The 23,288-nt window shown below is 41.0% G+C and overlaps 1 protein-coding gene across 1 annotated transcript in view; it reads left to right on the forward strand.

The window, feature by feature from the left end:
- The window catches only part of LOC124635931 (protein cramped), a 38,758-nt gene extending 16,405 nt beyond the window's left edge, over window positions 1-22,353 (forward strand). Inside the window, exons 3-20 of the mRNA XM_047171895.1 lie at window positions 1,440-1,623; window positions 1,845-2,129; window positions 4,374-4,577; window positions 5,527-5,702; window positions 6,474-6,639; window positions 11,769-11,930; window positions 12,080-12,501; window positions 12,691-12,915; window positions 13,206-13,473; window positions 14,460-14,586; window positions 15,452-15,575; window positions 15,977-16,069; window positions 16,592-16,718; window positions 17,360-17,450; window positions 18,520-18,629; window positions 19,646-19,783; window positions 20,254-20,387; window positions 21,648-22,353. Of these exons, the coding sequence (XP_047027851.1) occupies window positions 1,440-1,623; window positions 1,845-2,129; window positions 4,374-4,577; window positions 5,527-5,702; window positions 6,474-6,639; window positions 11,769-11,930; window positions 12,080-12,501; window positions 12,691-12,915; window positions 13,206-13,473; window positions 14,460-14,586; window positions 15,452-15,575; window positions 15,977-16,069; window positions 16,592-16,718; window positions 17,360-17,450; window positions 18,520-18,629; window positions 19,646-19,783; window positions 20,254-20,387; window positions 21,648-21,767 (3,156 nt within the window). The 3' untranslated portion in view covers window positions 21,768-22,353. The remainder of the gene's footprint in view (window positions 1-1,439; window positions 1,624-1,844; window positions 2,130-4,373; window positions 4,578-5,526; window positions 5,703-6,473; window positions 6,640-11,768; window positions 11,931-12,079; window positions 12,502-12,690; window positions 12,916-13,205; window positions 13,474-14,459; window positions 14,587-15,451; window positions 15,576-15,976; window positions 16,070-16,591; window positions 16,719-17,359; window positions 17,451-18,519; window positions 18,630-19,645; window positions 19,784-20,253; window positions 20,388-21,647) is intronic.
- Window positions 22,354-23,288: the final 935 nt, after the last annotated feature.

The following is a 23,288-nucleotide window of genomic DNA, read 5'->3' on the forward strand; positions in this document are numbered from 1 at the left end:
CACCCATAGCTTTTTTTAATTTCTATTCTTGAGACTACAGGCCTGCTTATATGTTTATTTATTCTGCCATTGCGTAAAGAGAATTCAGTCTGTATATCTGCCTAAGCTCTTTCGCCAATCTTTATTAAACTTGTGAAAGATAGCCTTCTTCAGCCGTGAATCTTAGGAAAAAAGTATTTACCGGTTGGAAAGGGAACAAAACAAACAAAATATCTATCTAGGGGAAGGACACCCAATTATAATTGAATTAAAACCCAATTAATGTCACTAATCCGGTAAATGTATGGAAATTTCAAAGCGGTTGACCTACAATGCCGTTATATCACGACTTAATATTAATCACGACCAATGATAGTTATTAACGCGGAAAAACGTGGTTACACCTAACTTTGTAAGTTTTATTGAGGTATTACTTATGTGCATATTAATTTTATTTCCTACTTAGTATTTACATCTATATTCAGGACTTTATTTCTTAATACAATTTTTGTCAAGTAAAATTCCGCTAAGGACTTTTTTACGAATACGTCCTTTGCAGATTTTTCTCAGTGATCATTGTTTTGAGCTGAATGAAACATTTGAATCTCGAAGGTCCCCTAAGTCTGGAAATTACCATCAGCTCAAGGGGAGCTCTTTATGCTCAAATTCGAGGTTCCTCATTGTGACCATTTTGACAAGCTCATCACTCTGTTTTGTTTGCGTCATACCCAATTCCCCTCTCATTATAATTTTATGTAAATGCTTTGAAATCTTCAGTCGTAACATTAAAGGACTCGAGGGTCTGGGAGGTCATTGTATTTAGGAGCAAACAAGCCAAACCAGATAAAAGCCGAAATGGTGATCCTTCTTTTTTTAGAATTCACTCCAAAAATAGCAACGCGCAGATATTTCTTTTTGTATGCTTTGGTGTGATATGAAATTATGGAAGCAATAAACAATATGAATGTGATATAAATAAAAAAAAGGAAAAAAAACAACCGGAATATCGCACTGACAAATTACAAATTCGTATGACGTCATACAATAGATTTTTGCGAATCGGGAAATGATTTGCTATGAATAATTTACCAATAAGCCTAGACTGCTCTTCATTGCAAATGCGTTTATCATTGACCGTGATTTATTCACGGAATGCCATCTTCATTAATAAAAATATATATACCTACTTCTTTTTAAGGAGTCGGTTAAAAATCCAGGAATACTGGACATTATTTTTACCTACAAAAGTAATAGTTGCCTCATTTAAAATCGCTGCTCTAGGGATATAATTATGCTGCTTTAAAATCATCATCATCATCATCATCTCAGCCATAGGACGTCCACTGCTGAACATAGGCCTCCCCCTTTGATCTCCACAGATACCTGTTGGAAGCGACCTGCATCCAGCGTCTTCATGCTTTAAAATACCTCCTGTTATTTCCATGAATAATTTGTTCCAGTGCGTAAAAGACGCGACCCTGTCTCCCGGGGCGCCATCCAGCATGGAGGTTGAGCGCACGGAACTGCTGGGCTCGCTGACCACACAGCAACAGCAGAGGACCAGCGCCAGGGTCATCAAGAAGCTAAGGTTGGAACCCCCTGCTGAAAGGGACAAGAGGCCTGCTAAGAAAGATGGATCTGATGGTAGGTGACTTTATTCTAATGTAGTGGTCTTTATTCGTATATATTAGATTTTTCACATAGTTTGATCTACTAAATACACACGATCTTCTGTTCCAAATCGAAATCACTATATATTTCTGAAGGACGAAAGTGGACGGAGATTGATCAAATATGACATTACTCTCTGGAAAATAATGACTTAGTAATTGTTTGTTGTAATAATATTGTTTTCGTTCCTTCAGATATCCCAGAATGCGAGACACCTAGCAAGATAGACGAAAAGGAGCTCAAATTCCCAACAGTCAAGCAAAGGATGCCCAAAGCTTTATGGTCTACTGACGAGAAGAACTTATTCTTCGAAGCCCTCAACGAATACGGGAAAGACTTCGACGCCATAACCGCTTATATTTGTGCTAAAATGAAGAAGAAAGGCATGCCTGATGTCAACCTGAAGACCAAGACGCAAGTCAGTCACTTCTACTACAGGACGTGGCATAAGCTGTCCAAGCATGTACACTTTGATGAGAGTGAGTATTTGTCAAATGAACCTTCTAGCTTAGACTTTAATGATCATTTTTGGTTGGTAGTGGAAGCCTTTGACCTTCCAAAAAATAGCTCTATGATTTATGATCGTAAATAAGAATAGACTGTGAAAATAAGTACCTATTGCTCATATTCGGCTGTTAGGTGTTATTTTTGAGCTAGTCAACCTGTTTCTTCGTCCTTATATTATTCCAGAAATTTAAAATCAAGTAATGCTAAGTGGGTTTTGTCAACTATTTATGAGTTGCGAACTTGTTCGGCTATAAAAATAACACATTTTTTTTTAATTTATCGCGGCGGAAGAAAATAATCAAAAACATTACCACGTACATAGTTTCCATGTCATCTGTCTAAAGTATGTGCATTATTAAATGAATTAAAATAACCATGTCCATGACTTGGTACATTAAACTATAAATTACATTCCATGTGACAGTCGCTAATAGGACATCTTATAGGACATGACTATCATTAGATGAGATGTACCTCTTTATAATATTACACCTCCATTAATTCTTGCATTGTATTCTTCACTAAAACATGTGAATGCTTAGTTAGATAAGCGATAATTCTCAGGAAACCAGCGATTTTAAACTGGTTTTAAGATTAATGAAGAAATTAAAAATTATGACAGGTCTTGTTTCAGAAATAGATGACAAACACTTGTTTTTTTTATGTTGAACATAGCAACTAAGATGCACATAAATGGCAATGTATTAGTTACTCTTGTGCAATTACTAACTTTATTAAGTGTGATACACTAAAAAATTACTTCTGCTTCCCAGTACATCGTCTTTATATTTTGAATGCCGTCATCCCAGTCATTAAACTGGATTTTTATGCTTACCGATGGTCCTATCATTGTGTGTTTTGTTGTTCAACAATAATTAAAAATGCCATTTTCAAAAATGTGAATGCCCCTGCGAATGTCACCTTTTAACGTTTTTGAAAAACAAAAATGACCAGAAAGACATTAAGATACTTAAACCCTCCTTGGTTTTAGTCTGAATTCCAAAAACAGAAAGGGAAAAATAATTTAATGTATAACTTTAGAAATAAGTGGTAATACAAACACTGCCGAGAACTCGGGATACCGGCTTCGAAGAAAGATGTGAAACTTATTTTTAGCTGTTCTATATTTGGAAGGTCGATTTTATACTTTTTGTAAAAAGTTTATTTTATCTCGTTTGGGAAAAGTACGGAATAACTTAAAAGTTAATTATACCTGTATTAGTATTCTCCTTTATCCTGTAGACCTTTATTTGTCAAGTCTTTCAAGTAAGATCCAATGTAATTTGTAAATTTTCCTATTCTATTTACAACGCTTAACACGATTGGTTTCAAGATGGGTGACCATTTTGTCATGGCGAGTTCCGAAGTTCGGAAGGCACGTCAAATCAATATTAAAATATTATCTAACGACAGCCAATAAGGCTGTCGTTTGAATATATTTGGCAGTCGTTACGGCAAGCCAGAGTCAGATAGCCCGTCTTACCAAGGGATATTGGGTTGCCCGGATAACTGGGTTGAGGACGTTAGATAGGCAGTCGCTCCATGTAAAACACTGGTACAGCCGACTACTGGAAGCTCACCCCACCTCCATAAAAGGATAGGCAGATGATTTCAGTAACAAAAAAAAAATGTCCTAATATTTACATTGTTTATGTTAATAATGTACGTTGTTACATAAGAAAAGAACATGCGCAGTACCAGTGTAAAGGTTACCCTTAACATCCATCATGTAATTAGACTTGTGTTTTCCACGCGTTAAAAATTGACACATTCCTGAACAATGTTGCGATCTAACAATTAGATTCGTGTTGACAATTACTACTGCTAAATTATAAACAATGTGGTTTTTCTCAGAATTATTAGTAACATTGTTTTTATTAATTTTTAGAGCGTTTTGGAGCAGGTCTAGAATTCTTAAAATTACATAAAACTGTGAGGTGTACTTTACTTATCCTTTAAGGCAACCTTTCGTGTTTGTTTGTTTGTTCAAAACCTTTTTTTGCAATGCTATCTACAGATATCACGATTACGGTTTGTTTTTATAACATTTTTCCATAAAAATATATTTTTTTTTGTTTTTGAAAACAAGGATGGGTTTTAAGACCTAAACTGAAATATTATAACTCTTAAATATTGTCATTTGAAATAGTATACTTATCAATACATATAGGTACCGAATACACATCAAATAACCAACTTATATTTTTTTCTTTCAGATGTAAAAAAGGTAGCTCAAGAATTGTACGCGTTGATAAACTACGGCGAACTACGCAAGAAGCTGGTGTCGGTGAACGAGAAGACATGCGCTCGGCTCGGCGACATGGTGCTGTGTGGCAGCATCGTGGTCCGCGCGCGCGGCCGCAACCTGCGCGTGCGCACACCCATGTGCCGCGCGCTCCGCCGCCTCAACCAGATCACTGGTGAGTATGTACTGCCGGCGTGACGTGTCACGCTATATACTGTCATATACACCTCCCCCATGTGCACAGAGCTAGCGCTGGGCGCGCGGGTGTGCGGGCGCGCACAGGTGTCGCTGTGTGGCGTGCAGGCGGCGGCGCCATGCAATATACTGTCATATACACCTCCCCCATGTGCACAGAGCTAGCGCTGGGCGCGCGGGTGTGCGGGCGCGCACAGGTGTCGCTGTGTGGCGTGCAGGCGGCGGCGCCATGCAATATACTGTCATATACACCTCCCCCATGTGCACAGAGCTAGCGCTGGGCGCGCGGGTGTGCGGGCGCGCACAGGTGTCGCTGTGTGGCGTGCAGGCGGCGGCGCCATGCAATATACTGTCATATACACCTCCCCCATGTGCACAGAGCTAGCGCTGGGCGCGCGGGTGTGCGGGCGCGCACAGGTGTCGCTGTGTGGCGTGCAGGCGGCGGCGCCATGCAATATACTGTCATATACACCTCCCCCATGTGCACAGAGCTAGCGCTGGGCGCGCGGGTGTGCGGGCGCGCACAGGTGTCGCTGTGTGGCGTGCAGGCGGCGGCGCCATGCAATATACTGTCATATACACCTCCCCCATGTGCACAGAGCTAGCGCTGGGCGCGCGGGTGTGCGGGCGCGCACAGGTGTCGCTGTGTGGCGTGCAGGCGGCGGCGCCATGCAATATACTGTCATATACACCTCCCCCATGTGCACAGAGCTAGCGCTGGGCGCGCGGGTGTGCGGGCGCGCACAGGTGTCGCTGTGTGGCGTGCAGGCGGCGGCGCCATGCAATATACTGTCATATACACCTCCCCCATGTGCACAGAGCTAGCGCTGGGCGCGCGGGTGTGCGGGCGCGCACAGGTGTCGCTGTGTGGCGTGCAGGCGGCGGCGCCATGCAATATACTGTCATATACACCTCCCCCATGTGCACAGAGCTAGCGCTGGGCGCGCGGGTGTGCGGGCGCGCACAGGTGTCGCTGCGCGCGCGCGAGTGCGCGGCGTGGGCGCGCGTGCAGGCGGCGGCGCACAACCCGCGCGCTGCGCTGGCGCTGCCACTTCGAGCCAGGCTCCGGGCGCTGCTGCGGGCGCTACAGAATAGGTGGGGAACTGTATCCTTTTCATGTGACTCCGTAATAAAGCTTCGTCGATTTTTGAATGAACTCATATATTGTTCAGAAAGGGTACAATAGTAATCGCACTCTGTGATCGAGTGGCAGACTTTCGTCAGCTGCCGGTTGTGTGAGCGGTACGAGCAACGCGGGCGACACGATGAGCTCATACGCTGCTGAGATGCCATCACTTAGTGCTAGTTAGGCCGAAGCACTCACCGTGCTCGCCAGATGTGAAAACTTCAACAAACTACTTCTAGCTTCCACCCGCGTTTTCACCCATGACTCGAAAAGATGACTTCCCACACCTGTTTTCCCTAACAAAACTAGTTCTTACAGTACAATGTATTTCAAAACAGCCGATGAAATCATCTTCAACAATGTATAGTGTTACATTGTAAAACGCGAAAATTATATGGTTAACACAAAAAAAATTAGATCCGAGTGCAGTCACGGTGTAAGTAAACAAGGATCTGATCAAACCGTGATATCCATTAAACATACAATGTAAAGGAATTAAGTGATAATCGCTGTTTTTGCTAGTTAAACATTGTAAGTAATTTGTCACGAATCCATTAAATAGGTATTTATTTATTTAGTAAAGCTGTTTTATGAAACTAAACACAATTTAAATACAATGTGCTGGTCTCTTGTTCCTCTTGGTTCTTTCAATTTCCCCGTCAGAAGTTTACAACAGGTCTTAAAAGCTACCAAGCCATAGTAGTGCCCTTCCAGAATATACTCCCAAACCGTTCCATAACTCGACCCCAGTCACCGTTCAAGCTGCACAAGGTAGCTGACGTGGACGTCAAGACAGAAGACTTGCAGAAGGAGCCAGAAGAATACGCTGATGTACCTCGAGCTTGTGAGGATACGGAGCCCAGTGAAGAACTGGTGGAACACCTGAATATGGAGACTGATAGGATTATATTGCAAGGTAATTTCTTAAGAGACTTGTGTCTTCATATTTTTAGGGCCAATCATCTCGTAAGACCGTCAACTTTTCTGCTAAAAATGTTTTTTTTTATTTGTGTTTTATATTGTAGTCGTTTAAAGATTGACTGTACCTCGAATGGAATTCTAAATCAATTTACTTTTCATATATCTTCGTATTTTTTCGTACGCGATGCTATCTAGCCTACGCTCGTTCTTCAATCTCACTTCCTGAACATCGAAAACCCATCTTCTCATCTTGAGATTGATGCTATATGCTTTCATTGTACTTTTGAAAAGCGCTGTCAATATTACTATCGTATCATACTGTTGTCGCCATGTAAACGACGGCATGTAAACCTGCAACGTGCTGCGTGCGCCGCGGGACTTTGGCTGTCACATTCTGTCATCAATTTGTCATGGAAGAAAATTTTTCTTTTCGTTTTTATTTGTCTCAATAAATTGTATACGATTGCATTATAATAAACGATTATAATAAACGATTATAATAAACGAATATATACGTATCAAACATGGACCATCGAGCCACATGAAGCCTCGCATCGAATCGAGCATCGAATCAGCAAGAAACGGTCAGGCCGGTCGTTCCTCTTCTTCTTATCCTTTCCGTTTGTGTCTAATATCGTGCTGTATTTCAGAATTGCAGTTCGTAAACCTACCAATATGTGCAGTACGTGGTGCCTGTCAACTTGTATTTCGCTGTTGGTGTTTATACGTGAGTAACCGTCTCTTTGTGAACCGCCAAGATGAGTGACGAGGAATACGGTGAAAGTAATTGTTCAAATGTAGGTGATCTCAAAAAACAAAGGGGTTCTTTAAAAAGGCGATTAACGTTATTTGAAAAGTATGTTAGCAAGTACGAAAATGTAACATTATCCGAACGACAGCAAGCTGAGCTTAGTTTACGAATGGAATCGGTTACAAATGTTCTTACGTCTTTTAATAGAATTCAAGATAAAATCGAGCAATTAATAGATGAGGTTGACTTAGACAAACAAATTGAGTATAGAGAAGCTTTTGAGGACCAATATTTTAGTATTATGGCAATTGCCAAATGTTTAACCGATGTTGCAAAAGTTTCAGGTAAATGCGATAATTTACAGTCTATGCCAAATAAAAGTTCAATTAAACTACCTCAAATTATCCTCCCCTCATTCGACGGTTCGTATGATCACTGGCTCGAGTATAAAAATTCATATTTATCTATGATACATAAGCGGACCGATTTAGATTCAATTCAGAAGTTCCATTACCTAAAGTCTTCGCTTACGGGTTCCGCACTCCAAATAATAAGTGCATTGGAGTTCACTGCAGCCAATTATACTCACGCATGGGAGCTTTTGGAAAATAGGTACCATAATAACCGATTGCTTATTCACAACCATGTCAAATCTTTGTTTACTGCACAATCTATCAACAAAGAATCTCCTTCGCTAATTAGGAAACTAATCGATTTAGTTTTACGCAACTTGCGAGCGCTCAAATCTCTGGACGAACCGACGGACACCTGGGATACTTTAGTTATTTATATTATTGTATCGAAACTCGATTCAGCTACTGAGCGTGAATGGGAGAACTTTAAGGGCACAATATCATCGGATTTTAATAAAACTAAAATAAAATTAGATGATTTATTGAATTTCTTACGTAATCGGGCTGACATGTTGGACATGATTCATAACAATCATACTCGAAATACGAATAACAAGCCTAGTAATACGTCTGAGGTCAAAAAACATACTAGTGCCGCTCATACACCGCAGTTACATAGTTTTGTGTCCACGCGTAACAATAACAATACGATTAAACCCGAAAAATCGAAGAATGTTTGTGTTATGTGCGGTGAAAAGCACGCATTGTTTATATGTTTTAAATTCCTTAATTTAACAGTTTCTGACAGAATTAAATTTGTTGATAATACGAGGGATTTGTGTCGTAATTGTTTACGAACAGGTCACACAATATCAGAGTGTTTGTTTGGGCCATGCAAGCAATGCAAGGACAAACACAATACTTTATTACACAAGGATAAAAGCCATGTTATTGCATCGGTACCGGCAGCTTCAACGGCGAGTGTTGATAGGGAGCCGGTTTCTGTCGTTTCATGTGCTTTGAATTTTGTAGACAACACCAGTGCCTCGCCAATCGAAAATGCGTCTTGTGTCTCAGTACCACAAGTGTTATTGTCGACCGCGATAGTTGAGGTTCTTGGTAGTGATAACAAATACTATACGGCTCGCGCATTGATAGACGGTGGTAGTCAGAATTCTTTCATTTCGGAAAGGCTCTGCCAACGTTTAAACGTATCATTAATACAGTCCACTATACAAATTGCAGGTGTGGGAAAGTCGGTTTCACACTGTAATAAATTATGCGATATTACCATGCGATCAAAAACGAGTAACTTTAACATTCAATTGCAATGTTATGTTTTGCCGAGCATTACAACGAATTTGCCGGCATCTCATATTTATTACGACACACTCCTCATCCCGGACAACGTATGTCTCGCGGACCCCACGTTCAACATCCCATCAGAAATCGATTTGCTGATTGGTGCTGACGTTTATGGGGATTTATTGGAAGCGGATAGAATTCGATTATCAAACGGTCCATACCTACAAAACTCTAAGGTGGGTTGGCTAATTTCAGGTCCTATATTTACAACCAATTTACGCGCTAATAAGGTTCATTGTCATTTTACACAACAGTCGAATGTTGATACACACTTACGTAAAAGAAGAAGGTGTAAATTCGGGTTCGGTATTAACCGAAGAAGAACGTCAGTGTGAGGAATATTTTATTAAAACCACTACACGAGATAATAGTGGCAGGTTCTCAGTTCGAATACCATTGAAGGAATCAGCTGATGTTCTTGGTGATTCATACGAGAGGGCAAAATCACGCTTCGTGTCATTATAGCGGAAATTAGATTAATACACTTCGTAGGTATAAAAGGTTATACAGTGACTTTCTACGAATAAAGTTATATAATGACCTAGGGCATATGTCTGAAATAAACGAGTAGGCATGGCCGCATTATTTCCTACCACATCATGGGGTATTCCGCGAGCACAGCACTACAACGAAACTTCGTGTAGTGTTTGATGCTAGTGCCGCAACCACCTCTAATAATTCGTTAAATGACATACAGATGATAGGCCTCCTCTCCAAAACGACATCTTTTCTATTTTACTTCGTTTCCTACGGTATAAATATCTTGCCAGTGCTGACGTGTTATGGCTTTGTGAAATCGATTGGGCTGGATTAGAATGCCTTATTATAATTTAAAAACGTTTGTCCAAATCGAGTGTCCCAAATAAACGTCCTTACCGGGTGACGCGATTTGGTTGCATATTCAAGGCACAGATAATGCTGCAGATATTGTGTCGAAGACAATGATCTGTGGTGGCACGGGCCAGCCTTTTTACAGAGCCATGACATTGAATGGTCAAATAATGTTATTTTTCATAGATAATGAAAAATTGCCCGAATTGAAGGTTCAACATGCGAGTATGGTGTGTAGTAATCAGAATAGTGATTGTTTAGTAGATTTTAATAGATTTTCTTCATTCAATCGGCTGCGTCGAATGTCAGCCTATGTAATTATAATTCTTTCGATAACAACAGAAACATCCTATTCTGTTGTGTAGTAAACATAGACTGACTATGTTGATATTTGCGCATGAACATAAACAGTTATTGCATTGTGGGCCTCAGCAACTCTTGGCTTCTGTGCGTGAGACTTGGTGGCAACTTGGTGGGAGAAACCTAGCTAGGAAAACTGTCCACGATTGTGTCACTTGCACGCGACTTAAGGGAAAAATTGTACAGCCTCTCATGGGTAATTTACCCGCTGAACGCCTGGAAGCTGGGTTCCCCTTTATGCGTTGTGGGGTAGACTATGCGGGTCCAGTGATGATATTGAATCGAAGAGGGAGGGGTGCAAGTCTCACTAAAAGTTACATTTGCTTGTTTGTTGTTTATGTACCCGTTCCATTCATCTTGAACTAGTTACAAGTCTATCAACGAAAGATTATATACTTGCTTTGAAACGTTTTATATCCCGTAGGGGTAAACCAGCTGAAATTATGTCGGATAACGCAACAAATTTTGTAGGTGCTGAACGAGAATTTGTTTCATTCATTGAAAGTAACAGTAGCGATATTGATGATTTTACTTCAAATAACAACATTAAATTTAGTTTCATTCCTCCGTATGCTCCTCACTTTGGCGGTTTGTGGGAGGCAGGGGTGAAATCGTGTAAGCACCACCTGCGACGCGTAATCGGTTCAGCTAATCTCACTTACGAGGAACTCAGTACGGTATTGGCACAAATTGAAGCCATCCTCAATTCCCGACCCTTAACCGCCCTGTCCACTGATCCTAACGACCTCCAACCCCTCACACCAGCCCATTTCCTTATCGGCCGGCCATTGACTGCTCCAGCCTGCAGAAATCTGACTGAAATATCGACTCATCGGTTAATGCGCTACGACGTTATTGAGCAGATGAGGCAAACGTTCTGGAAACGATGGGCGAAGGAATATGTGGCGGAGTTGCAGACGCGCACTAAGTGGAAAACTCGTCAAGATTCTCTCGCGATCAATCAACTGGCTTTGATAAAAGACGACAACCTGCCGCCACTAAAATGGAAGTTAGGGAGAATCATACGAATGTATCCTGGAACCGATGGTATCTCAAGGGTGGCCGACCTACTGACGTCATCGGGCATCACACGTAGGGCATTCTCGAAAATATGCCCCCTGCCAGTGTCACCATAGCAGACGATGTGTCTGCTAATCCGAAATGTTGAAAATGTTGGAACCGGCTGTTTCCAAGGCCGGGGCCATGTTGTCGCCATGTAAACGACGGCATGTAAACCTGCAACGTGCTGCGTGCGCCGCGGGACTTTGGCTGTCACATTCTGTCATCAATTTGTCATGGAAGAAAATTTTTCTTTTCGTTTTTATTTGTCTCAATAAATTGTATACGATTGCATTATAATAAACGATTATAATAAACGAATATATACGTATCAAACACATACTTCCACTAAACACAGGCCTGCACCAGTGCCATAAGTATTTATAGACGTACAAATTCCCCTAGAACTGAAAGCGCCGAAGAAGCTAGCCCTTCACGTAGGGCCGCGGCCCGGGGCCGACATCCACCTGCCCGTGGTCTCGCCCAGCGAACAGCTGTCCAGCCAGAAGATATGCTTCTCATCATATCTCGAGCGGATGGGCACGCAGCGCGACAAAGATGGCGGAGGTGAGTTATATAAGTATTTCATTACCTACAAAGATAAAGTTATAAGCATTTATTGTGGACTTTTTGTGACTTTCATTATCGATGGAGTTTCTTGCTGCTTCCTAATAACCTGCAACGACTTATTTGAAATAGGAAAATTTGTTTTTCAGCCAAAATCCGAACACCAAAGCGTCAACGCAAAGACAGCACGACAGACAAAGACAAGGAAGAACAAAAGAAATTCAAAATGGACGACCAAGACAAACTGATTAACATTGAAGAGACGGCCATAGACGGCATAGAGCTCATGGCTAATTACAAAATACCACAAGAAGACGAGGAGAAACCAAGCACAGAAGATGAAAAAGAAAGAGAAATTATTGAGGATGACCCCGCCTACTTACCCGACAGAGACAAAGATGTATCAGAAAGAGATAAAGATTTGGCTGAAAGAGATAAGGACATGTCAGAAAGAGAGAAGGACAGCTTTTCGGAAATGGAAGACGATGAGAAATATAACAAGAGTGACACGGATAATGAGAGTGATGGGAAGGATAAAACTGCTAAGGATACTAAGTTTAAGAATTTGAAGGTACTGTAGACATTAATAATATTGACGCTCTTCAAACAATGTTTTATAATTTTATCTTAGTAGGTATTGTTTTCGACTAAAATTATTCTTAGTAAAATTTTTGTTACTAACTAATTTCTCCAAATTGATGTACATATTTTACAAGTCATTGTTGCCGAAATTATAATCTTCAAATAACATTTTGTGCAGGTTAAATTCCGTATACGACCAAAGAAGCGTGGGGGTAGTATTTACACCCTGGTTATGGATAAAGACGCTGAAGAGCCGAAGGTGGAAGAACCTCCTCAGGAACCGCCCAAGGTTGAGGAGGAGGCTAAGCCTGATATTGATGTGGACCTGGCATTGAGGCAGATCAGGAAGGGCTGGAGTATATATGATGCAGGGGATCTGACTATTGGAGATTTGTATTTGATGGTGAGTTTTAAGTTTTAAGGGTAGCTGGATTATTTTTTTATTGTCACAATCGATTTTTTTATTCGAAATGGGCAGAAGAAACAGCTATTTTGGAACGAAAAATATTACATGAGACTGCTAGTGGTGAATTTTCAATATTTATTAATTTTTCAACTGAGTTATGAAAGTTCAGAAGTGAATTGCAATCCGAAAGGCGTCATAAACAAGTATTTTTCCGAAAATTAACTAACGTAATACTGTTAAGATACTGGTAATGGAAATATTTAAATAACCAATAACCGTTATTCCAGTTCGGTTCCCGATCAAAGCTCGAATTAGACTACTGGTGGGCGGAACCCACTCCGCCACTCCCACAGCCGCAGAAATCCGCCACCCCGCCCACAGCGACGTCCGACAAACGCGACAAGTCCGACAAATCCGACAAGTACGACAAAGGGGCCGACAGTTCTGTGGAAGACGAGAAGGAGCGAGCGAGGGAAAGCGACAATGATATTCTGTCGCCGAAGAATACTTATAGTCAGGATAGTAATGATGGCATGTCCGGGGATGAGAGAAAGTGTAAGTTTTTTAATTTTTTGTTTTGTATGTCTGTTTGTCGTCATCTCATTCATATGTATTCATTGTTGAAGGCTCATTTTTTCCTATCCATTACACTCTCATGTATGTGTAATAATCTGACGACTTAATATGTATAGCCTTCCCTGCAATTCATTCACTGCTTTCTTGGTCTTTCCTATCACACATTCATAATTTTGCTAACTTGTCACTTACGAGCTTTAAATTCAATCACTTTCACATCAAAAATAAAGCTGCAGAAATCCTTTACAGATTTAAAAGTTGAAAACAAGAAAGATTTAGTCCAAATATGAATTATAGTTCGGCCATTCAGAGAATGCGTTCCTGACACGTCGCGATTGAACTGACGACGTAACTACATTCATTGATTATTGATATAATAATGTTGTTTTAATGCTCCTCAATTGTTAAAACGGTAAACAACCAGCAAAAATATTTTTATCGTAACTGCAACGCCATTGCAAAGTTACGTCGTCAGTTCAATCGCGACGTGTCAGGAACGCATTCTCTGAATGGCCGAACTATAACAGAACGAATAAAATCCTTTTTACTCACCATACCTTACCCTTTTCCTGGCTTTTTTTCTTCTTAGCCTTTATTGTCCCACTGCTGGGCAAAGGCCTCCCCTCTCGATCCTGTTTTGGAGCGTGTGACGGTATTGCGTACTCGGTCTGTCCGTTTGATGCCTAAAATACTACGCACCATTGCTCTTTGCAAACCTTGAGCTTTTCCTGGCTTATATAACAACAAAACAATACATAAACAAAAATATGATGATAATCCTTGTAACCTATGTTGCATCATGCATGACGAAAATCAGTGTCGAATTTCACCACGCCAATACCATAAAAAAACACCATCACAAAAATTTTGCACTGTTCAATCATCTGATTCACACAGTATATAAGACATTCTAAAATATATATATTTTTGCGTAGTAAAAGTGTGTTCTATGTATGTATGGTCAGGTGAACAGTTGGCGTCTCCGGAACATAAGGCGTCGGCCAACAGTGGCACGTTCAAGTTGGTCAGCAAGCTTATCAATAGGCCGCAAGCGCCGCCTCCTCAGACTGGGTTCGCTGTAATGAGTGATAGGTATGTATGACAAATACAAAATTGAAAATTATATAATAAGCGTCGGATTTTAAGGTGTAAATAGTAAATAGCATGTTAAAGAGGCAGGAGAGTAATTAATTGCGATATAACGTGGTTAGTGAAGGCAGGTTTTTGAGCACCTTGATCGGCAGTTTATCTTTTGATATACAACATGTAACGTAATTAACGCACACCCTCAAACACCCCAATTAGAATATTATGTTATAATCATAATACATACACTGAATTTTTAATTTAACATGAATATGCATTGTTATTTACTAAATTAGTTATACCAATTCTTGGAGAACTTTTTGGTCATACTACTACGCACGCAAATATCGCGCCGCGCGCCGCTCGACTCGACACAACATAACCAAACTACGGAAAAAGCCGACAATACACGAAGTTTTATTACTTTGAGTTACGGTCTATTTGAATTTGTTTTGACTGTACAGGGTTAATATGACAATAATTACCGTAGTTTTAATTATTTTTGGGATAAAAAATTACCTATATTAAAAATGATATAAATCGATTCAGTAAACGATTCTGAACAAACTAATTTCAGGATGTGCGTTAATTAAGTTACATGTTGTATAAGGAAAATCATTCTAAACTGACTCTGTTTTGAAGAATGTATCTAGAGGTAAGTATATAGAGGCACCTATGTAAAAACAGAAAAAAATAGAGTGTTGTTCTTTGCGAATATCCAAAAAAAAGACAGAAAAGCAAACCTAAGAAAAATACGGTTCTCTTTATTAAAGTTCGACTTTTGATTATTTTACATTTTTTTTTTTTGCGTTTGTGGCGTTAAGACCTTCAATTTTTGTATTGTGACATCTATATCATATGTTGTTTGCAGACTGAAGCGGTTACTAGCGCTAGTGGGCAACCCGCACGTGGGCGCGAGTGCAGCGCCGCCCGGCGGCCGCTGTGTGTGCAAGAATATTCACGTTTGTTCACACGATAGGAAACAACCAGTACAGGTAACTAGAATTTTTTCTTTTAACATGGTGCAAGTTATAACGCGTATATTGTTGAAATAACGATTTGTAATATCGAATCAATCGGCAAAGAAAATGGATTCGGAATTACTGATTTTAAGATGGCAAGTTTCGCAAGCATACACATGTTTCATTTTGTACTTCTGACATTTTTGACATTCTTTCTTCTTCTTCTTCATCCCGGCTTTCTTCCCAATTTTATTTGGGGTAATACAACTTTGACTTGTCATACTGACATTCCTTCCTTCTTATTTATGTCATCTTTCAGGCAATCTTTTCTCTAAATGTATTTCACGTATTTTTTTTGTAATGTCCTTTTCTGTTTATTTTGGTGTACAATAAAGAATATTCTATTCTATTCTATTCTATTCATTTTGTTTTAGAAGCCACAGTTCTGCACGGCGGCGGCTCGGCAAGAGGAGGTTAGCGCCGTGTTCCGCCAGCCCACGCCCATCGCGCCCCGGCCTGACAGCGAGGTAACCTATTAAACACTTCAACTCTTTACAAATTTTTACACGGATTTTCTATTTTGAGAAGGAATATAGTAATCTTTTTCGGTCGCTGCAGACTTGGTCATAAATTATCGGAAAATGACCGTAATGAAATATTTTATTTGTTTATGACTGATTTGTTTTCTCTCTTACACTGCGAGTAGGTGTGTGATTTAAAAACGTAGTTTTTAGGGTTCCGTACCCAAACGGTAAAACGGGACCCTATTGTTTTCGCTCCTCTGTTTGTCCGTCTGACACCAGGCTGTATCTCATGAATCGTGCTAGTTAGAGAGTTGAAATTTTCACAGATGATGTATTTCTGTTGCCGCTATAGCAATAAATACTGAAAAGTAGAATTAAATAAATATTTTCGGGGGCAAATAACAAACGTGATTTTTTGCTCATTTTAAATAATGTTACGGAACCCTTCCTGCGCGAGTCCGACTCGCACTTAGCCTTTTTTTAGAGGCCGACGCCTTTTTAACATGCTTTCTATTATATGGTTAGGTAAAGAAGCGTGAGATGCAGCTAGAAGGCCTCCCGCGCTGGCGTCGCGGGCGGCCGCGCCTGCCCGACCGCCGCGTCGTGGTGCAGCGCCTGCTGCCGCTGCTGCCCAAGCTGCCGCATACCACCGGTACGTATTATAAAGTGCCTAGCCTTTTCCCTATGTTGGGATCGACTAACTAAGCGAATGCAGCTGAGAACCAGTGTGCCAAAGTCAAAGTCGTTTATTAAAGAAGGCTAATTATATTAGCACTTTTTAACGTCAAAAATTACATAAAGGACAGACATTTCATCACTTCCTAGTGTTACGGCTGGAATAAGAAGAGGTGAAGAACAAACTTCCCAGCAACACAACTGTCTATTACAATTTCCTTATTAATATAATTTATAATTGTATATAATATCAATAGTAAACACCGAAAAATACAAACACATGGAGCAAACTCCTATCTGACCTTCACAACACAATAACCCGGGCAACCCGATACTCCCGTGGTAAGACTGGTGTTCAGACTACCCATAACAACTGCTAAAGGTGTTCAAATGATAGCTGGGTCCTACAGTTATTCGTGCTTTCCGAAACACGGAAGAACTCGTCATTATAAGATGTTCATCCATTCAAAGATCGACTGCACCAAGCTTTGTTTAACCTTATAATCGTTCTATCTGCACGGCTTTGACTTAGCCACGAGCATTTCATAACTCACACCTAATATGAACTCTATGCACAAATGTAATAATAAAATTCTAGAATATTCTCTTTGTGTGTAGGGGTATCCAACATGCCAGTGAAGTCAGTGCCGACGTCTCCGCCGCCGCCGCCGCGTATACTGCCCAAGCCACCGCTCACGGCATCCACGGAGTAAGTGCAGCTTATTAAACTAGCTTCTGGCTTCTGACAGTGGCGAATCCACCGTCATACTATATGGGAGTTATTTCCCACACCCATATAAAATGTAGGTACCGCTGAATTGTAGTTTCCTTTACTGGTCGATTTGAAAAATTATTTCAGTGTTAGATAACTTAGTTAGCGAGGAAGGCTACAGGGTATATTTTTCGGGTGCGTGAAGTAGGAACGCGGGTGAAACCGCTGGCGGAAGCTAACAGTATATAATGTACTAGCCGTTTTCCCGCGGTTTTACCCGCGTCCCGTGGTAACTACTGCCCGTACCGGGATAAAATATAGCCTATGTTACTCGTCAATAATGTAGCTTTCGAATGGTGAAAGAATTTTTAAAAACGGTCCAGTAGTTTTTGAGTTTATCCATTACAACCAAACAAACAAACAAAGTTTTCCTCTTTATAATATTAGTATAGATTGTGTAACACTAATATCATAAAGAGGAAAGTATTGTACGTTATGCGCGTCGATATACTGAATGTATTTGAAATTTCTTTCACTATTGGGAAACTTCACTGTCGCTGGGTAATGTAAGCTATATTTCTTCCCCCGAGCTGCGAGTGAAGCCGCGGGAAACAGCGAGTATTTACATAATGGATTATGTACACATCTTCTTCCTCCGAGCCTTTTTCCCAAACTATATTGGGGTCGGCTTCCGGTCTAACCGGATGTAGCTGAGTACCAGTGCTTTACAAGGAGCGACTGCCCTATCTGACCTCCTCAACCCAGTTACCCGGGCAACCCTATACCCCTTGGTGAGACTGGTGTCAGACTTACTGGCTTCTGACTACCCGTAACGACTGCCAAGGATGTTCAATGACAGCCGGGACCTACAGTTTAACGAACCATCCGAAACACAGTCATTGGTGTCTAAGGTATATATACTTAGAAAGAACATACAAACTTAGAAAAGTTGCATTGGTACTTGCCTGACTTGGAATCGTACCCGCGCCCACTAGGCCACCACGACTTCAAGAGATTATGTACCACATATTGGTTGATAACTAATCGTTTATTTTCATACATACAGCAGCCTGTCGATAGTGTACGTGCTGAGCGAGTCGAACGGCCAGTTCTACTTCCACGACGGCGAGCGACGCATACCCATCAACCAGACGCCGGTCAACACTATTGTTATTAGTAAGTCCACTTTTATATATCTCTCACTACATAGAATTTTTCAATTTTAATTTAGATCTTCCATTTTTATAGTTTTAATTGAGAAGTTACTTATGTAAACTGACATTAATATAAGGACAATGTCAAAAATATCGTTCTAAGAAACGGAAGTGAAGAGAAGTTAAAGACCCGCATGTAGCAGTTAGGGTGCTTACATAAAGAAACAGGTTTCCGGTACAGACAAACCTGTACGGGTAGGTACCGATCAGCGCAGGTATAATATTTCAATATAATCATATTCACTCACTTATAAAAAGAAACAGGTTGTTTACCTGTTTCAACTTACCTGGGCCCCGATTCTCCTAAGTTAATAATGTCAAAATCGAATAGAAATCGAATCGCAATATGATCGTAATAGCAGTTTTAACCATATCGGGCATTCTGCTACTAATAAAAGACCAATCGTATTCGATTGACATTTGATTGGTGTGCGATTGGTCTGCTATTTTGATGATTTTGGTCTATACGGTAGTTTGCTGTACAATCATTTTGCAATCGTAAATCATTTGCAGACAAAATGATTCATTATTGAATGACAGAAAAGGATAAAAAGGCTTATTTCAAAGAAAAAATAGCGGAATGCCACATACGCTTCCATCGTAATCGAGTCGGGATTGGATCTCAGTCGAATCGAGTCGAACGTCAATCGAAGGTCGCTTAAGTAAAATTAGGAGAATCGGGCCCCTGTTTCCTTATAAGTGAGCACCCTTAGAAAGTAATTTTTGATATTGTAGAGACGCCTGCGGGTCAACCTACCCGAATCTGTTTTTACCAATCGAATATTAACCTTTCGCTATTGTGATAAGGTTGAAAATCTATTGAAGAAATTTGACAGATTGAGATAGGTTGACATGCAGGCATCTGTACTGAGTGATTGTCAGTAGATACTATTACAAACTTTAGTCCTTAGTAGTTAAAGTTATATAAAACAAGATATTCAGTACTTTATTCCTCACATACGAATATGATCTTCACAGAAGAAGAGGAATCTACCGAGGAGTCAAAAGCGAACGGCAACGGCGTGAAGTCAGAAACCGACGGCAAGGATGACGTCACCAAGAGCGAGCCCGCAAGCGAACGCGACGATACCGCGCCCGACGCTGCACACGTGCCGCGTGAGAGTTATATTACTAGCTATATACTGTTTTCAAATATTTAGAAAGTCATAAAGTCACTCATAGCTAAATTCAGTGCGGCAAAGTTACTTAATGACTTTTTTTTACTTCTCATAATATGCCTTCTAGTAAGTTATTGACATACAGTGGGTATTATCAAAACGATCCAGTTCCTAATGAACTAACGAGGCGTTCAGGTTCCTTGACAAATCTGTCACAGATTGGTCTTGATGGATTGGTGATTTGGTTAAAAAAAATGGGCACCCCAAAGAAGTGAGTGATGAGGGCGGGAATAACGTTACTCATCCCCCGAACACCCGCATTTTGATGCGCTACTTTCTTTAGCAGATTATACCATTTTGACATGTCCGCTCCTCATTTTGTTCTAAGTGGTTTCTGCGCAATGTTACGTAACGACAAAAAGTTTTGGCGAGAACTTAATACTAAGGTGCATGTTATTTGTCGTACAGCGGAGTTCCTATCATCGGAGTCGATGTCCCTGTCGCCGTCGCGGCTGCTGCACGACGCGGACGGCTGGCTGGACGGCGCCGTGCACGACTTCTCGCTCAGCAGCTTCCTCGGACACCTGGAGGGTAGACCACAGGTATGCAGTCACGACCCGGCTGATCATCGGCCACGGTGGCTGTTCTCATATAGCGGAGTTCCTAACTTCCTCGGCCACCTGGAGGGTAGACCACAGATATAGAGCGACGACCTGGCTGATCATCGGCCAGGGCGATTGTTCTCATATAGCCGAGTTCCTAGCTTCCTCGGACACCTGAAGGGACGTCCACAGGTATACAGTGACGACCTGGCCGATTATCGACCTCGGCGGCTGTTCTCATATAAGGACATCAGCCAGCTGCGCAGGTCATATTATAGTGCAGACACAGGTGCACTCACTGTTCCTTCACTCTCATAGTCCGATGGGACGGCAATCTGACAGCATCGATGGGAGATCACGAGCAGTACCGGCATTTGCGTGCATTGAGATGCACGAGATAAATAATAGTTTATTGGTTCCCATTAGATCCACTCTTTGGATCCGTGCACCTAAATAGATACATATGTCGGAGACTGTCATTAGTACGGACACTAAACGTCACGCAAGCGCGCCCTCTGGTGGCGTTTCCGGTGAAACAACATTTTGGCGCGCTTGGCGGAGTCGTGGCGGTCAGCGTGTCGGTCAGCGTGGCGGTCAGCGTGTCGGTCAGCGTGGCGGTCAGCGTGTCGGTCAGCGTGGCGGTCAGCGTGTCGGTCAGCGTGGCGGTCAGCGTGGCGTCCGCGGAGCTCAGTCTTGGTCGAGACTTCGTTGAGTCGTCGTGTCGCACACCTCTCGAAACTGCCTTTCGTTACGTGTAGTGTACCTAGTGTTATTGTAAAGTCTTGTGATTTTTGTATTGTAATGGTTCTTCTAACCTAACAGACAGACATGTGTTGCTGGGGAGTTTGTTCCGCCACTTCTTCTCCCCAGCCAAAACACATAGGAAGTGGCGAAGGGCGGGCGTTTTGGGGGCTGTCTTTTGTTCTGACTAATTTGAATAAACGTTTGAGTTTTGAGTTTGTTTGAGTTATCTCTTTGCTCGATTACCCTAGCTGATGTCGGACGATAGTGCCATCCCGATGTTCGCCTGCGACACATAGATGTTCTTTATTAGGTACACCAATTTTACATTTTTAATGATCTAGCTGACCTTTCTTAAGTACATGTCTAAAAGGTCTAATATATAAAATAAAACCTTTTGACTTTGACATTGTAGCGACGGCTGGAGCATTAAGCGCATTATGCCACATCCAGAAACCATCAATGATTTCTAAAATAATGATTGAAATACATATAAACTTTTATTTCTTAATATTTCAGGTGGACTCTCATCTCCAATCATTAATGGCGGAATCCAGCGTGGACTACGTGGCCAAGTTTGCAGACTTAGCGGCCGAAGTGACGGATGAACAAGACCACCCGCCCGATGAACATACGTAGAATTGACACTCTTAATAATTTGTCTACTGTTAACTGTGATTTAATAAGTAATAGAGTTTTTAGAGTTTTTTGTGTGCTCGCCAAACATAATGGCGGCCCGCATCTAACTTCAGAGTACATGTACGTACGTGTGGACCCCACCTCTGCCTCAGGCGCTTTCCAGGCACGGTGATGTGAAATCTAAATATGGTTTCTGTGGAACGACCTGCTATTAAGTTTGACATGTATAAAAATAAAAAAAAATTATCACTAACCGCCTAAACCGATTTTATATGGACGTTTAGAGCCTTGAAGTTCGAGCAAAAGGACTTTTTTACTGAAATTGTGGATTTCAAATAGTAATTTATATTTGTCCATATGAGAAGAAAAGTTTAAAGCACTTTTCAATACATATAGAGAAAGAGAATAGAGTGAGTTTGAATTAACTGCTATCCTTTCCATTATAATGTTAAATATACAAAAAGGTTTTGTAAAATTTTATTTTGTTGAATATTGATTGTGTGACTTTGACTTAATGATGTATGTAATTATGAAATTAGTGACTTTAAATTGTGGAAATAAGAATAAATGTTATTTAATTTAGAAATGTCTGTTTTATTTTCCCCAAAAGTAATGGTACATTTCTGTGCATTGCATAATAAATACGTAAAGTAATCCACTACTGACTTTATAGTGACGGATCTGTAGTAGTGGCCACTGAGGGCATGCCTACAAGCTGAATATATTTGTGAATTATCACATTAATTTCTGTATTTCAGGTTCTCGTATATATACTCCCCGATGTAACCCTTTATGGATCTCACTAGTGCGTTATATACTAACACTTTGTACTGATTGAGTACTCCCTTATTTATTTATTTTTATACCTTCCCGGTTTACCCATTTTCTGAAGCTTTCCGTATTTACCCTATGTATCCCCTTAAATAGTCTCCATGTTCAAATTCTCAGCCATACCGGATGGATATGCACACAGCCTTTTTCAATTGCTGAGTCAGCCCCATTATGGCCCCATTAAGTACTTCACGACCTATTGTACGTCATAGTTCGAAATACTGTAATATTTTTGTCACGACTCCCCAATAACATCTTCGAATGCGAGCGCACCTGGGTATGGATTATATGCGCGTTCTTACTTATGCTATTAATTATTTTGCGGCCTGCCATTATTTTTTGCGAGAACTTTAGCCAATTTAAAATGATGAAGATTTCTTTTGAAAAGGTAGAGGAAAAGGAGTAGGTGTAATATTCGTGTCTATGGAACACGTGCTAGGTGTCGCAACATCACTGGACCACACACAGCTCTACGCTATCTTCTATAGCAGTGTTTCCCAAAGTGGGCGATAACGCCCCCTTGTGGGCGCTGCAGGTCTCAAGGGGGGCGGTAAGAGACCCAGAAAGAAAATGGGGGCGTTGTGTAGAGGCCTGGGAGGTGATTTGTAATTTTATTTAGCTAGGAGACCTCTTAGACAACGACTGCATGAGCTTTCGACTCTCAACAACAAATTGTGAACATCAACTAAG

Source organism: Helicoverpa zea, chromosome 13, assembly GCF_022581195.2.
Source record: "Helicoverpa zea isolate HzStark_Cry1AcR chromosome 13, ilHelZeax1.1, whole genome shotgun sequence".
Classification (NCBI taxonomy): Eukaryota; Metazoa; Arthropoda; class Insecta; order Lepidoptera; family Noctuidae; genus Helicoverpa; species Helicoverpa zea.